Consider the following 14220-nt stretch of genomic DNA (forward strand, 5'->3'; position numbering starts at 1 on the left):
CAGCTGAGCACAGTATCCGAGATGTAGCCTCACCAGTGCTGAGCACAGGGGGACAATTTGCTGGCCCTGCTGTCAGCACTGGTTCAGATACCAGCCAGGATGCTTGCCTTCTTGGCCATCTGGGCACACTGCTGGCTAATATTCAGCTGTCGACCAACATCCCAAGGTCATTTTCCACCAAGCAGCTTTCCAGCCACTCTTCCCTAAGACTGTAGTAGTGTTGCATGGGGTTGTTGTGACCCAAGGGCAAGATCTGGCACTGAACCTTGTTGAACTTCATATGGTTGTCCTTGAGCAGCTGTGAGCCTGTGTTTACCTGGTGGGTTTGTGTGGCTGTGCTCTATGGGTGATGCACATGAGGCAGTAGCAACACAGGGAAAGCCAGGCAAGGGACTGCACAGGTCTAAAAGTTCAAGCGGAATGTAAAACTTCAAGCAGACTGAAAGAAGACTTTCAGGCTCTGCCAAGTAAAATATGTGAAACCTGTTGCACGCCTTAGAAAGAAAATCTTTCTAGAGCTGATCTAGATTGGTGTGTCAAAACAAGCAAATGAATTTTAATTTGCGCCTTTTAGAGCAAGACTGTGTATGTGTATTGAGCCTCGTATTTCAGAATAAGATACCCTCTTTCAACGTCACTGAAGTTGTTGTTATTAAGTTATATTAGACAGTTGAACTAAGGCTCTTTCCAAGTGAACCATTCTAACTGATTAAAAAGGAGTTTTAGGAAGGCAAGTCAATTTTCAGTTTCCCAAATGCTGGTGTCATTTCTGAGGCAGTGTACATGGTGGGAAATACTCTTTTTTCTTGGGAGGCAGTGTTGCTGAACAAACTTCACGGCCTTGAGCTGAGACCCTTCTCCTCTATTTGACCTACTCAACAGCATTTCTTAAATCATGAGCCCCACATTGCTGCATTTCATAATACTTGTTCTCTAAAGCCACAGAGTATGCTCACAAGAGAAAACACAATCTGTCAGTCAGGTACACACACTAAATATCTCTATAGTCAATCTTTGTTTGTGTCAGGCAAAGCTAGACAAGAAGCTTTCTGTTCCTGCACCTGAATAGTGTCTGAGTGTCCCCCAGCAGCCACAGGATTTAGGAGGTTGCTTAGTGGTCATTTCAGACTGAGCACAGGATTAGCATCAACCCCTTCAGGGCTGGAATTGTTTAGGAGCTCTCTCTGATGAGTAACTTCTAAAGAGCAGGAAACTCAGAATGTTTTAAAAAGTATCATCCTGGGTTTTCTCTTTCAATGAAACGTGGAATTTTTTTCTTAATTCGCTTTTGTTACTGAATTTTAAGAAATATGCAATCCCCAATGGCTTCACATTTAAATAATATGTAATCAGGTTTGTCTGCAGAGCCATCAAGACATACTAATGCAATTTCTGCCTTTACCCTCAAGCAGGTTTTGTCTACTGACCTTTGACATTTAGAGAACATGGACTTTGCTGATGCATTTTGTGTGTTTTTTCTAATTCCCCAATTGTGTATGTATGTGCTTTTCCAAGCTCAGTGGTCACATGTGCCTGAGATGCTACAGAAATAGTTTCAGTCCTGTGTGCATAGGATGTAGTTTTGCTGTCCTTGCAGAGGTCACAAACCACACTGTTTTAAATCCTCTCACTTCACTGAATTCAGAAGTGTCTGGTACTAGGTGGTAAATTGTGCTGTGGTGGATTCAAATTAAAATGTCCTGATTTTCATTGCAGGCATCTTTTCCACAAGTCCTGCGTAGACCCCTGGCTGCTAGACCATCGTACCTGCCCGATGTGTAAAATGAATATTCTAAAAGCTCTAGGGATCCCGGTAAGCACATCACAGAGCAGCTGGTCAGGGCAGGAGGGAAATACCAGCTACTTGGTATATCCTTAGCCCTTTGCCTGTCTGTTCCCATCCTTCTCTTCCTGCCATGTTACTGATTTATGAAGGGTAGTACAAGTGGAAATGTCTGGTTCTACCTCTCTTCTTCACACCACTTTGATCAGCAAGGAAGAGCATGTATATGGGGGTTGGTTGGATGTTGGGATTTGTGTGTCTGTGGTTGTCTGCTTTGTGGAGCAGAGGATTGTTTACTGGTGTTTGGTGGATTTATTGACTCTCACATAGCTTTTATTTGTGTTTTAAATCAGGACTGGAATTACTTCTTTTAATGATGCTCTTGGTTCAAAACTCAAAGCAGAAGGTCTGCAAGTAGAATTTTTCCTGCTATACTAGTTGAGGACAACTAATTGCTTATTCTGGGGATCAAAATCTTTTCTGTCTCTCAAATTTCTCTTAAAGTCTATCTCTAGCAATCTCTGTACTCCTAATTCCAATTAGGAAGCATTTCTCCCAGCAACTAACTGCATGACATACAAGAAATTATTAAGCTCTTTGTTATTTGGAACATTTAGATGTGATTAGAAGCTGCCAAGGGAATTGATCTTTTTAGGTTGCATGTTTACATTCAGATAGTGTGTTTCCTGTCTGCTATACAGTTTCCTAACCACAGCTATCACAGAGATCACGGACTTCACCAGGAAGAAGTGAGTCACTTTCTCACACTGTGCAAGGCTTGCCACGTGAGAGTGAAGTTCAGTACTCCAACACCATAGGCTGATGCATTAACAGGTGCTGTAAATACCCTCCCCAGTTACAGATGGTGACATGCTCGCTGACATATGAAAGAGCTATATAAAGTAACATGGCTCATGTGGACATACCAGGGGAGCTGATACAGCCATTCTCCAAGAGTTCATTTTCATGGAGACTGGAAAGCCAAGCAGGTTGCTGCAGAAGAGTTTCCACAGCAAGTGATGAAGTATGTTTTTACTGAAGTGGGCAGATTTGTTAATCAATCTAATACAAACTAAGATAAAAACTTTAAATGGGAAAAATGAAGTATTGTAGTTAGGATAACATGTTATTACAGTTGGGCTACTTTTTTTCAGCTAACCCACATGTATTTGTCTTTAAAAGGTTAAAAGATGGTACAACTGTTAAATCAGTGTTTGAGATGTCAGGAAAAAACAGAATGAAGGCTGCCTCTGCCATTTAACATCTCTACGCCTAAGTTAATACAGAAATTTTTCCCCAGGTTCCATGTCTCAGTCCACAGGCCTGCTAATGAGCAGTTATGCAGGATTTTGACAATTCTGTACCCAGTGTATTGTTCCATGGCTTTCTTCTGAACCATACAGGACCTTATGATCTTTGTTCTCACGCTGGTCCATTCACATTTTTGCCCCAGCATTTCATTAACATGCTTTTCATCCAGCTTCATAAGCAGGGGATATAAACAAAGCAGACCTCTACTTTCTGGAGGCCTGCAGTGAGATGTTAAGGTCTTCCCAGAAAGTTTAATACCATTAGTATTTACATACTAATGTAAAGAGACCAGAATACATCTCTTGCTGATGTCACTGGCAGCTGCTGGAGGCTAAACATGTCCTCAGGCTATGTGAGGCTGTGTACATCAAGGGAATAAGGCCAGAGGCCATGTGTAAGGGTTTTGGTTTATGTGATTGGTTCTTACTACTTGTGAACAGCTCTGTTGTGGCAGGTATAGAACTTAACTGCCAGGAATAATGAAAAATGGCATTCAGTTTCCTCAGCCATCGTTTCTCTTCTCACAGCTCCGTCTAGGTTTCTCTGTACTGCTTAGCAGAAGGGGGTCCATCCTGCTCCCTTCACTAAGAGCTTTCCACATGGAGCTTTGTGGAAATAATTGCACTGGGCATGTAATTAAAAAAATGTTAAAAAAACCAACCCAAATTACTGCTGAAACCAACATAAACAACTGGGTCACATTAAGATTTCAGAATCCGCCTCAGTGCTGGTCTCAAAGTCAAGTGCTTGAATGTTACTGTTCCACTAGCAACCTCTGTTTAGAGGATTTTATTGTATGAATTTCTGTTAAAAATTCCTTAGGTTGTTGTAAGAAAATAAACTGAAAAGAGCCTGCTGCATCATCTGGAGGGAGCATACTGGCTCCCATGGCTCATCAATTAGGTTTATAAAGGGAGAGCTGCATGCTAGAGCCTTACCCCTCAAGGTGACTTACAGTAGGAGATGTTGTCCGTGGAAGCTGGGAGCAGATGGTAACCTTCATGTCAGGGGTTTCCTCTGGCTGACAGCAGAGGAAGTGGGAGTCTTAAGAGCATCAGGTAGATTGGGGGTTAAAAATTCCTATACAGCTATCAGTTGCTTCTCTTCCTTTGCTTGCTCTGCCTTCTCTTTCTAAACTATGTCTCAACTCCTGCTCCTCCTCTTTTCCCCTCCAGTCCCCTTTCCTGCTTCTTTGTATAACCCCTCCTGCCCAACCTTTATCCTTTGTAGTTCCTGCCCTGGTATCAAAGCTCATTCTCCCTGCTCACCTCTCAGGACCTATTCTCCACCTGCACAGAAATTGTGCATTCTCACCCTTCCCATTGCCTGGCACCAGCTGAGGGCACCCCATTGTGAGCATCAGTCCTGTGGGGTGCTCTCCTGTGCTACCATAAGATTGCAGGCGCCATGCAAAGCCCAGTTCTCTTTGGAGAGTGTAGTTGTTGTCCTGAATAACGTACCAGTCTCTATCAGCACATATGAACTGATAATTTCAGAGGCTCGTAACTTAGCCAGATATCAGCAGGCTGTTGTGGGAAAAGATGTTTCCCTGGAAGAAGCTGTAAAGCTCTAGGGCTTCTCAGTGAGAGGTGGCAAACATTTCTGTAGAGTGCATAAAGCAAAATGCCATTCCCTAACCACATTCTTGAGGCTTCCTGAGCCATCTTAGCTGAAATTTCACACACAGAAAAGCAGCCTTAGGCAGGCAGCAGTCTGTGATGGGAGACTTTTGAATCTGGGAGACTGAGAGCAAAGTCCTTTTGCAGGCTTTTACAATGGGAGGAATGAGGAAATCTTACCATAGGTAGAGCTAATGTGCTGGGTTTTTTTACTGCCAGCTGCATGTTTGTCCTATGGTTGTTATTAAAGAGCTGGCTTGTGTGACAGGATATATTGTGCTTCATTTAGCATCAGTTCTCAGGATTTTCCAGGAGATGATTGGTTAAACCCCAAATATCTAAATGTTTCAATTCACTTCACATCTAAACTCTCCATTTATTTTGTAACAGAGACTTCAAACATTATCTTCACTAGAACCAAATTCCCCAGGCTGCCATGAGGCACCAAAATGACTGCACTCATTTTCACGGTAGCTGAGCACCCTAACATCTCTGCTTTTCATCATGGCACTCTGTAGCTCCAGAGGGCTATTAACTAACTATCCATCAGCAAAGGGTTGGCATAACCTTTTCCGCTGACTCTTAGCTGGTGAATCCAGCTCAGACTGTACCTCACTTGGCTGTAATATTTGAAGTAAATTATCGGTGAAAGTATCTTTCCCTTTCAGAGCCCTACACTGCTATTGGGATGATCGTATCACATGAAATAGTTTTGCCTGCTTCTCCCCATTTTCTGCAAATATCTGCTGGATATGCAGACAGACACATTTTTGGCAGCTGATTGGATGACTTGAAGCTATTCACTAAGAGCCTTAGCCAAGTCCTCAGAAGTCAATACAAAGCCTTCCCTTGACTTTAGTGGAATTGTGCCCTCAAAGCACTTACATGCAGGGAATGAGTGAAACCAATATAATTAAACTTAGCAAATGTATCTGGGTCACTCTGACAGCAAAAGCCATAATGTATTTTTTTCGATCAGTATTTCATATCATTCGTTTTATAGTATGCTGCTTAGTTTGGGGTATTTTTTCCAACTAAAATGATTCAGGAGTAAGGGATTAATTATATCGAGCAATGCTGTTTTTGCATCTCTAATGTTTGTTTTGCTTTCAATTGTAATTCCCTGTTTTAAAAGGTTTAAAAGTTAGTGATAAAACCACAATCTATGAATAACTAGAATCAGAGCAAAGGACAGGAAACTGATGCCCTGAAAAAGAACTTTGAAATAGTTTTTCCTACAGTAGAAAAGAAAAAACAGACTTTTTTTTCCTTTAAGATACACTGCCATCAAAGCCAAAGTTAAAAATGAAAATCTGAAAGCATTTGTTATAACACCTAGGAGTGGGGGAAAGAGTGATAGATCTAAGGAATAATTTTGGATCTAAGTCTTACAGATGATTGTTATTTCACTTAGAAAAGTACAAGTTCAATCAGTTTCATTAAAAGCTGGCGGAAAGCTGAATGTTCCTTTATCCCAGTTCTGAAGAGGTCTTGCTGCTCATGAATTAGACTGGAGCCAGAATATGACAACTTTTTGTCAGAGAGGAAATGTATGGGAAAAGGCAAAACTTGCTAAGTTTCTGGTTCTGCAAAATATGTAAGCATAGGTAACCTTCTATGCCTGAGTCAAAGGGATTACTCTTGTGCTTAAAACTAAGCATCTGTTTAAGTCTTTGCTGTGTCATATTTTGCTTCATTTCTAGGTGGCTGCTGTTGGAGATAGGCAGGTAGTGAGGTTTTCATAAATGCCTTAGCAAGTGAAACAACTAAGAACAGAAAAAAATTATATCCACAGAGCAGAGTACATCTCCTCTGACTTGATCTATCCAGGTATTGGATTTCCAGACTAGCAGCTTAAGCCCATCTCTGCTTAGTACTGAGCAGTAGAAAGGCAGAGGGGGCAATTCATATCACTTACCTTAGGGTGGGATTGTGACACAGTGAAATTGTTTCAAACCACTGAATTTAGAGGAAACCTCAGTGCCCAGTCCAGATTAGCTGTCTGACTCCTGGAGAATAAAGACAAATGGGAACAACTTAACTTTACATTTTCTAGCTTAGCAAGGTGTCTGCGTAGTTGCAGCTCAACCTGGCAATGACCCTCTGTCATTGTGGAAGCTTTGCACCCTAACACACCGCATCCTCATTTCTGCATCAGCCTTGGTTTTTTAAACTTCTAAATCCAGTTCTTGAAATAGTTATGCGAACAGTTTTTCTCCATGCCTTGGAGAGAACTAGACTTGGTTCATTGGCAAATGGCACTAGAATCTGCTTCCTCTTAGAGGAAAAAGAGCTTTTTTATTCATATGTTTGTCCCCATTGTTTATGGGGAGTTCCACAGAAATCACTGCTGTATAAACAGGAGTGTCAGTCATATAACAGACAGGTACAGAGAAGTCAAAGATAGAAACTAGTTTTGGACATAGTATCTTGGGACAAACAATCCTCTTTGCTGCCCTGTGCCCGCTTGAAGCCGAGGTGCTCTTTATGAGTGCTCAGTGCTAAGGATACTGTATAATAGGTGGGCCCCACAACCCCCTCTCATTGCTTCCCTTGACTTGAAGATCTTGGCTCATTCTGGAAGTGTTGGTGCATTCACTATGTAACTGCAAGAGAGAAGTGTCTAAATTTGCCAGAACTGGGTTCCATCCTTGCTCTCTCTGAACCACAAAGCAGGAAAAGCTATGGATCAAATTATGCTCTTCAAGTTGCCATTATTGCTTGTTTGTTTCTTTTCTCATAATTTTATTTTGTAGGAAATACAGCATTAGCAAAGGAAAAGATCTTTTGATGTCAAAAATCTTGTCTCATAAACAGCTTTAGCTTCTATTTTTGCACCCCACACATAGATGCACCCACAGGCAATTCTCTTGAATTCTTACTCCTGAAAGCTCTGTTACCAGCTCTATAAAATGTGTATTTATGGAAAAGATAATCATTCCCCTTCAGCTTCTCTCTCTGTTTACATTTGTAATCTGACTCAGCAATCTGCCTGTGTTGAGCAGAACATATCAATGAGTTAGCTCTTTAATGTGTATTCTTTCAAACCCTTTAAAAAGTATAAATAAGAATATTTAGAGATTATAGATTACACAGTTTAATACATAATATTTCCAATGGATAGTTTGGATCTCTCTTCCAACATATTGTATTAAGTACATGAAAACAAATAAACTGTGGAAGTTTGTCCATCGTATGTTGCCATTTTCAGTACTGAAAGTGAACAACCCTAAAGAAGCAGCAACAGGTAAATTAAATCTTTTTATCAAGTAAAACCTGATTTTCTTCTTTTTCTTCCCGTTAGCCAAATGCAGATTGCATGGATGATATACCCCCAGACTTGGAAGCATCTATAGGAGGACCACCAACCAACCAGATAACGGGAGCCAGCGATATAACAGTGAACGAGAGCTCTGTAGCCCTGGATCCCCCAGTGCGGACTGTGGGAGTACTACAGGTCATCCAAGATGTAGACTCCTTTCCCCAGGCTGGGGAGGGTAACTTCACAACAAGCAGTAAGTTCCTCTTTCTGGCAGAATTTGCACTGAAATTAATGTTTAGAAACCCGAACCACAAACCCATCTCTAGTGCGGGGAAAGTGGCCTTTGAGGGCTTTTTCACTTGGAGCAGTGGCCTTACTTTAAGCCCAGCGGAAATCTACAGGGTAAGTAAGTTTGAATATCATGTTCTGCTGTACTGCAAACACTTGCAGCTGGTGTGCAACTCAGTGTGTTCAATAGCAACCTCTAATTAGAGTCCTCTGCATAGACAAAACAAGTTATTGCAGTCAACACAACACAATATAAACCTCTGGTCATCTTCAGATACTGTTTATACTAAGTGATCCAATTTGCCATGATAGTGTATCACCTGTCTTCTGTGTGAAGCAGATTAGTACATGTCCTTTGGCCTGCCTTCTCTCACTGGGCTACATGTTACTATGTGGAAGTTATTCTTACCTGCGTATCATAAAATAAATAGTGAACACAGCAATCACTTTTGGTCAAAAAAAAAGACTGTTGAATTCTGGTTCTGCTGTTCCTTTATCTTCTTCCATCAACAGAAGCTTGTCTGATTATTTGTTTATACTTGAACTTCTCATTTCAGAAGGACTGATGGTCAGAGTTTCTGTACTTGAAAACCTAAGGGTAGCGAAATAATGCTGACAATTTGTGGGGGGAAAAAAAAGCAAAAAAAGGAGAATTTGGGATGTTTTCAGTGTGTTTCATTTTCATTTGTTTTAAGGGGCACCATTTGAACCAGTAACTCTAAAAATGTCTTCATGACTCTGTTCCTAAAAATTATGTTCTTTCTTGAAAAATCTATGCTGACAGTTTAGAAAGAATGTTGTTGTCAGCTGTTCTGAGTGAGGATTGTGCTAGTCTAATAAAATTCTTATTTTTAGGTAAAATAGCAGATCAGTAGAAAATAAATCTGTTTGATACCAGTCAGTGTATTAGTGTTGACAAGGCTATTGTAGCAAATCATCAGATATACTTGAAAGGAGGTAGACAAAAATACAGGTTTGCATATAGAGTCAGCATAGGTCCTGGAAAAAATGACATATTTTCAACCATTTCCAGGTAATACTATGGGTCTGGGAGTGAAAAAGAAGGCAAGTAGTAATAGGATGTGTAAAAGGTCGGAGAGAGACATGAGGGAACTAGGCTACAGTGGTTTTACATTAGTCTCCTTACTCCATGGAGAGGCTTGATAATCACGTTTTTCCTCATCTTTCAGCCCATGCCATGGCAGGGAAAATAACTTGTAGAAACATTGGACTTGCAGCTTTAGCTACGAGTGATGCATAAGTGAATTTGCAAGTTCTCCCTTTGTGAATTAGGTGCTGGTTTCAGGTTTGGTTCTTTTATGGTGTAAGTCCTGGATCCAGCAAGGGGTGAGCAACGTTGTAGGCCCATCCATGGTGAGCCTGTCAACTGGTGACATGCAACTTTTTCAAGCCTCATTGAGTGCTGGCAAGAGCTGTTCAAAATGAGATGTTATTTTGTTCCTTCCAGTAATTGTTTTTAAATTCATTTGAGGCTGATGTAAACCATGAAAGAAAGATTTTTATTTCATGGTCCCACAGTGTAACTAAAGAAGGGGGTAGATGTTGGTCTCAGCTGTACCCTCTTAACACGCCTGCAGTGAGCAGCTCCTCTTTACACCCACAGCTGCATGCGCATGCTGAGAAGAGCCAGCAGCCTGGTGTGAAGCCCAGCCCTAGGGGCAGTCCATGCTTTTCATCCTGGAATTTTGGCACACTGAGAAGCAGTTCTTCTGGTTTGTCATCAGCGGTAACAATGGTGTGGAGGCAGCCAGGGCACACTAGAGCTCAGTAGCTCTCCAGATACTCTTATCCCCTGCAGTTTTGTTTCCAGAGTCTGTGGAAGTCCAAGCACATTTGTTCTTCATTTTCCAAGTTGCCAGCCAAGTAACTGGGTCAAAAACTTGCTCTGAGGCACTAGAGTACTGCAAGGACCTGCAATACTTTGTTTTTCCCCTTACCTTTAATAACATGGGCAATAGACACTAAGACTGGGCAATCCTGAAGGCTGACAGCAGAGCCCCTGGAGTAGGAGCTCACACCAAGACCTGTGGTCTGTCCAGGCACATGGCTAATGAGGCAGCAAACCACAGAGCTTCAGGAGAGCCCATCACTTGGAAGAGGCTGGGCATTTGGTCTGGGGAAGGACTGTGAAAAGGGGTTTTCCCTGGTTATTTGAAAAAGAGGGAGACGAGAGCAGGGAGGAGAAACTGGGAGATGGCCTGAGCTCAGTGAAGGTTGTGAGCCTCATGCCATCGCAGGGGTGACTTGTGACCCACTGCTAAAAACAGAGCTTTCCAGTTGTTTTGTGAGGAAAGAGGAGTCCTGAGGAAAGCTCAAAGGACCTTGGGAGGTTCCAAAACCTGATGTGTGTCTGCCTATGCTGTGCCTGTCACACACCGTCACTCAGAGAACTCTAGTTTTAATGCATGGTTAGCTGTTGTCACTCACCCATCATTGATAGACATGAATCTTAATCTGGTTTTCTCATCTCAGTGAAAAATGCTTGAATATTAGTGGTAGGTATGCAAGTTTACATGCTGTCATCACCACATCCAAAGTGGTGCGATTTGCAGTATTTCCCAGAAAAAGAGCACTTTGGTCCTTTCTTGCAGCAGAGTTGCAGCAAATAAGATGTCTTTAGTTGAAAGTTAGGGGCTGAGTTCCAGCAGTGATGGGAATTTGTCCCTCCAGCTGCCTTATGTGGATTTGAGGGATTCAGACCCTCTGAAAGATGGAACTTAGCACCTTAGACAGCCTGAACTTTTAAGCCAGTGGAAGGGGAACATCAGATAGCAACTCTAGGTTAAATAACTGGTTCATAGCTGTCATATAGATGGGGCTTTATAGGTATTGTGGTACTGTTTATTGTGTTCAGGCATTACATTTCTCATTTCCAGAATCCTCATGGTTACACAACTGCAGAGCATGCTGAGCATGCCCTTTCTGTGAACTAGCCTGCCTGGGAATTTGTAAGTGATGGCGCTGACTGCTTCTAGGAATCTTTGCTGAAGTTGCTAGGTTCTGGCCTCTTTATATAGCATTAGTGGTGCGAGCAGACTCCAGGGCTGACTCTGCACTGGAAGTTTTTCTTCGTCTTGTTATGGAATCTGTGCAGACTACCTCCAATGCAGTCTTGACGTGGCACCCTGTACCCAGCATCAAGAGTTCTTGCATCCCTCTGTGTTCCTGGCAAAGTTCAGTGGTCCAGAAGGTAAAGGATTTAGCTTCTTTCCACCCACTTCAACAATACTTTACTTAATTGTTGTTGCATCCTTTTTGTTTGCTGATTAATCGTTCTGGCATTGTTGCCTTGCTTTGGGTTTAATTTCCTTTTCTGTGTTTCCAGTGAGTATTCAGAGCCAGAAGAGCTCCCACAGTGTGTCTGGAGGGAGGATATTTCCAGAGTACTGTTCACATTGGGTGAAATTCCATCTCCATTGAAATCTGGTGGCAAAGCTCCCACCTACTTCAGTGGGGCCAGATTTTCATTTCTGGAACTTGGCCAGTGCTTTTCTTTTTATTTCTCTGTGTGTGCTCAGCAGACATTTCCTCTTCTCTCCCTCTGTTTTTCTCCCCATGCTCCTGATTCGATAATGTCCTCCATGGAACCCTGGATGATGTAGTGTGTTATGAACATCTGGATGGAACTTCATCTGGGGGCCCATCCCTAGGGTTCCGTGCTAAACCAAGTACCTTCTGCGTAGCACTGAACACTTAAAAATGGACCATCAGTTTCTCTGAGCTGACTTCTGCCAATATCCAAGCCTTCATCAAGTCCCTTGGGCACATCTGCAGCCTGAAGTCTTCAGCATTTAGTCTTGGTGACTCCTCTCTGTAGTGAGATTTTGTGCAGGATCCTGGTATAGTATCTTGTAATGTGGTATTTCTGAAACCAGTTGATGAAAATGGATGGAAAAATTGAAAAAACGGAGTTAGAAAAAGAATGTGTGAAAGACATGAAAGTTCATCTCAGCCAAGTTTCCTGCTTTGACCCGATTAGTTTTCAGCTGTCTAGAAGGTATGAAAGAAGATAAGCTAAAGATCTTTTTCCACAATAATGCATCATAGCAATCTGTTGCCTAATATTTAGTAGTGAGTTACACAAAATGCTAACATCTTTAGAAATTTCAGCACAAATGGAGTTTCCTGCTGTGCAGGTGATGTGAGTGCGAGCTGGTCTTGGCTAAGATCTGAACGTGGAGAAGCTCTCAGCTATACCAGATTTGGAGGAGTGGAAAGGGGATTTGGGATTTGAGGAGGACGTTCTTTGGATCAGGCTCAGCTGGGATTGAATGATGAGGTTAAGAAAGCCAGTTCACTGGGAAAGTAGCATCTAGGTATTTTAAAGGTTGTATGGTGACACTTGCAAGGGAAAAAGGTTTTTCACCTTTAACAGCATCTATGGTTATCCATCTCCCTCAATCCGTGTGGCACTTGCAAATGGATAATGTGCACTACCTGAGTGTTTGCTCTCTTTTGGCGAATACCTCTAGCTTTTCAATTTAGACAGGCTTTTTTCTTCTCTTCAGTGGGATGTCTCGTCACACTGCAAAAGGCTTCAGGAATCCCTCCAGCACTGTCTCTGTGCTTGAAGGAAGATCCATAAATAATTTACTGCAAACACACACAGGAGTTCCAGTGTGGAAACCCACAAACTCTTTCCCAGGGTGCCATGGCACCTACAAAGTCCACCAAGTTTGGCGGGCTGTGCAGCAGTGTGGGCAGTCTACAGAGCACCAGCAGTTCTTTTTCTGTGTCTCCTTTTGTTCTTATCATAAAACCCTGCCAACATATAGCTCATCATGACTGTGAGGACACTTTCAAGTCTCTTTGATAGCTCTTCATTAAATCTATTAATATAACTTCTCAAGTAATTATTATGATCTGCATATGTCTAAAATGTCTTCGTGAAGAATAATCAGCCTTTGGAAGTGGATGAAAGTGCATGGTAAGAATCTGATCCACTGTTGTCTTGCAACTGCTTGACTGCTCTTCCTTGCTGTTAAAGGGTTTTTTTTAAGCAGAATGTAAAAGGGGAGGAAAAGGTGGAAACACTCCCTAGGCAGTTGTTAATACAGAAAATTATTAACACTTGCATTAGCACCTAGCGCAGTCCTGGAGACAGAATACTGATGGGACCTAGTTAAAGATTGAGCAGATTTGGTCCCATGTGCCTGGAGTATGACATAAGTCCTGGTAACTCTATTAAAAGCCTGTGTAGACGTTGCACTGAATAGTTACCATGGACTAAAAATTCCAGAGAGCTGAGGTCCTAGATTTGTTTTGAGACTCACACCAGTGCCAACATAGCATCGGTGGTTTGACAGACCAGCAGTGGTTTGAAAGAGTCACCAAGTGAAATCTAACTGGTACTAAAAATGTGCTCTGGATTATTACATACACCTACAAAGCCTGCCTGGCTCTGTGAATGAACAGTGAAATTTTCCTGTTATAAAATTGCTCTCCCTTTCCATGTTAAGATGTGAAACACAGACAAAATGTTTCTGTACAGCAAATTGCAAAAAGGGATGTACAGAAATGCTGTGAAACAAGGAGCAAATTTGAAGTCTAATTCATTAATTCATTTTTATGTTTGTTTTCTCTTTCACTACTGCTATGTATATTGGCATGAAGTATGGAGCAAGGATGAAAACACTGGTTCCCGAACCTCCCTTCTTCCCTGCAGGCACTGTGAGCTGTGTTTGTGCCCCAGTTGGGTGGCACTGTAGGTACACATGGTAGTTTGGCCTAACCTCAGGTGCCAGAAAGATTGCAGATCTTGAGAAACATGTTTAATAATCAACTAGGGAAAGATATAGAAGAAAATGTCCTCCTTCAGCAGTGGAAGCCCCATTCAGATGCCTCTCTCTACATAAAAATGCTGTGGTACATACCAGCTTGCCTCTCTCTGTCCCACATTACTTGTTCCTGCCTCCGTGTTGCATTTCTGTTGTGCT

General features: G+C 42.0%; 1 protein-coding gene across 1 annotated transcript in view; it reads left to right on the forward strand.

The window, feature by feature from the left end:
* RNF150 (ring finger protein 150) overlaps nucleotides 1–14220 on the forward strand; it is a 165190-nt gene that overhangs the window by 83213 nt on the left and 67757 nt on the right. Inside the window, exons 5-6 of the mRNA XM_034064755.1 lie at nucleotides 1717–1813; nucleotides 8018–8228. Of these exons, the coding sequence (XP_033920646.1) occupies nucleotides 1717–1813; nucleotides 8018–8228 (308 nt within the window). The remainder of the gene's footprint in view (nucleotides 1–1716; nucleotides 1814–8017; nucleotides 8229–14220) is intronic.

This window comes from Melopsittacus undulatus, chromosome 7, assembly GCF_012275295.1.
Source record: "Melopsittacus undulatus isolate bMelUnd1 chromosome 7, bMelUnd1.mat.Z, whole genome shotgun sequence".
Classification (NCBI taxonomy): domain Eukaryota; kingdom Metazoa; phylum Chordata; class Aves; order Psittaciformes; family Psittaculidae; genus Melopsittacus; species Melopsittacus undulatus.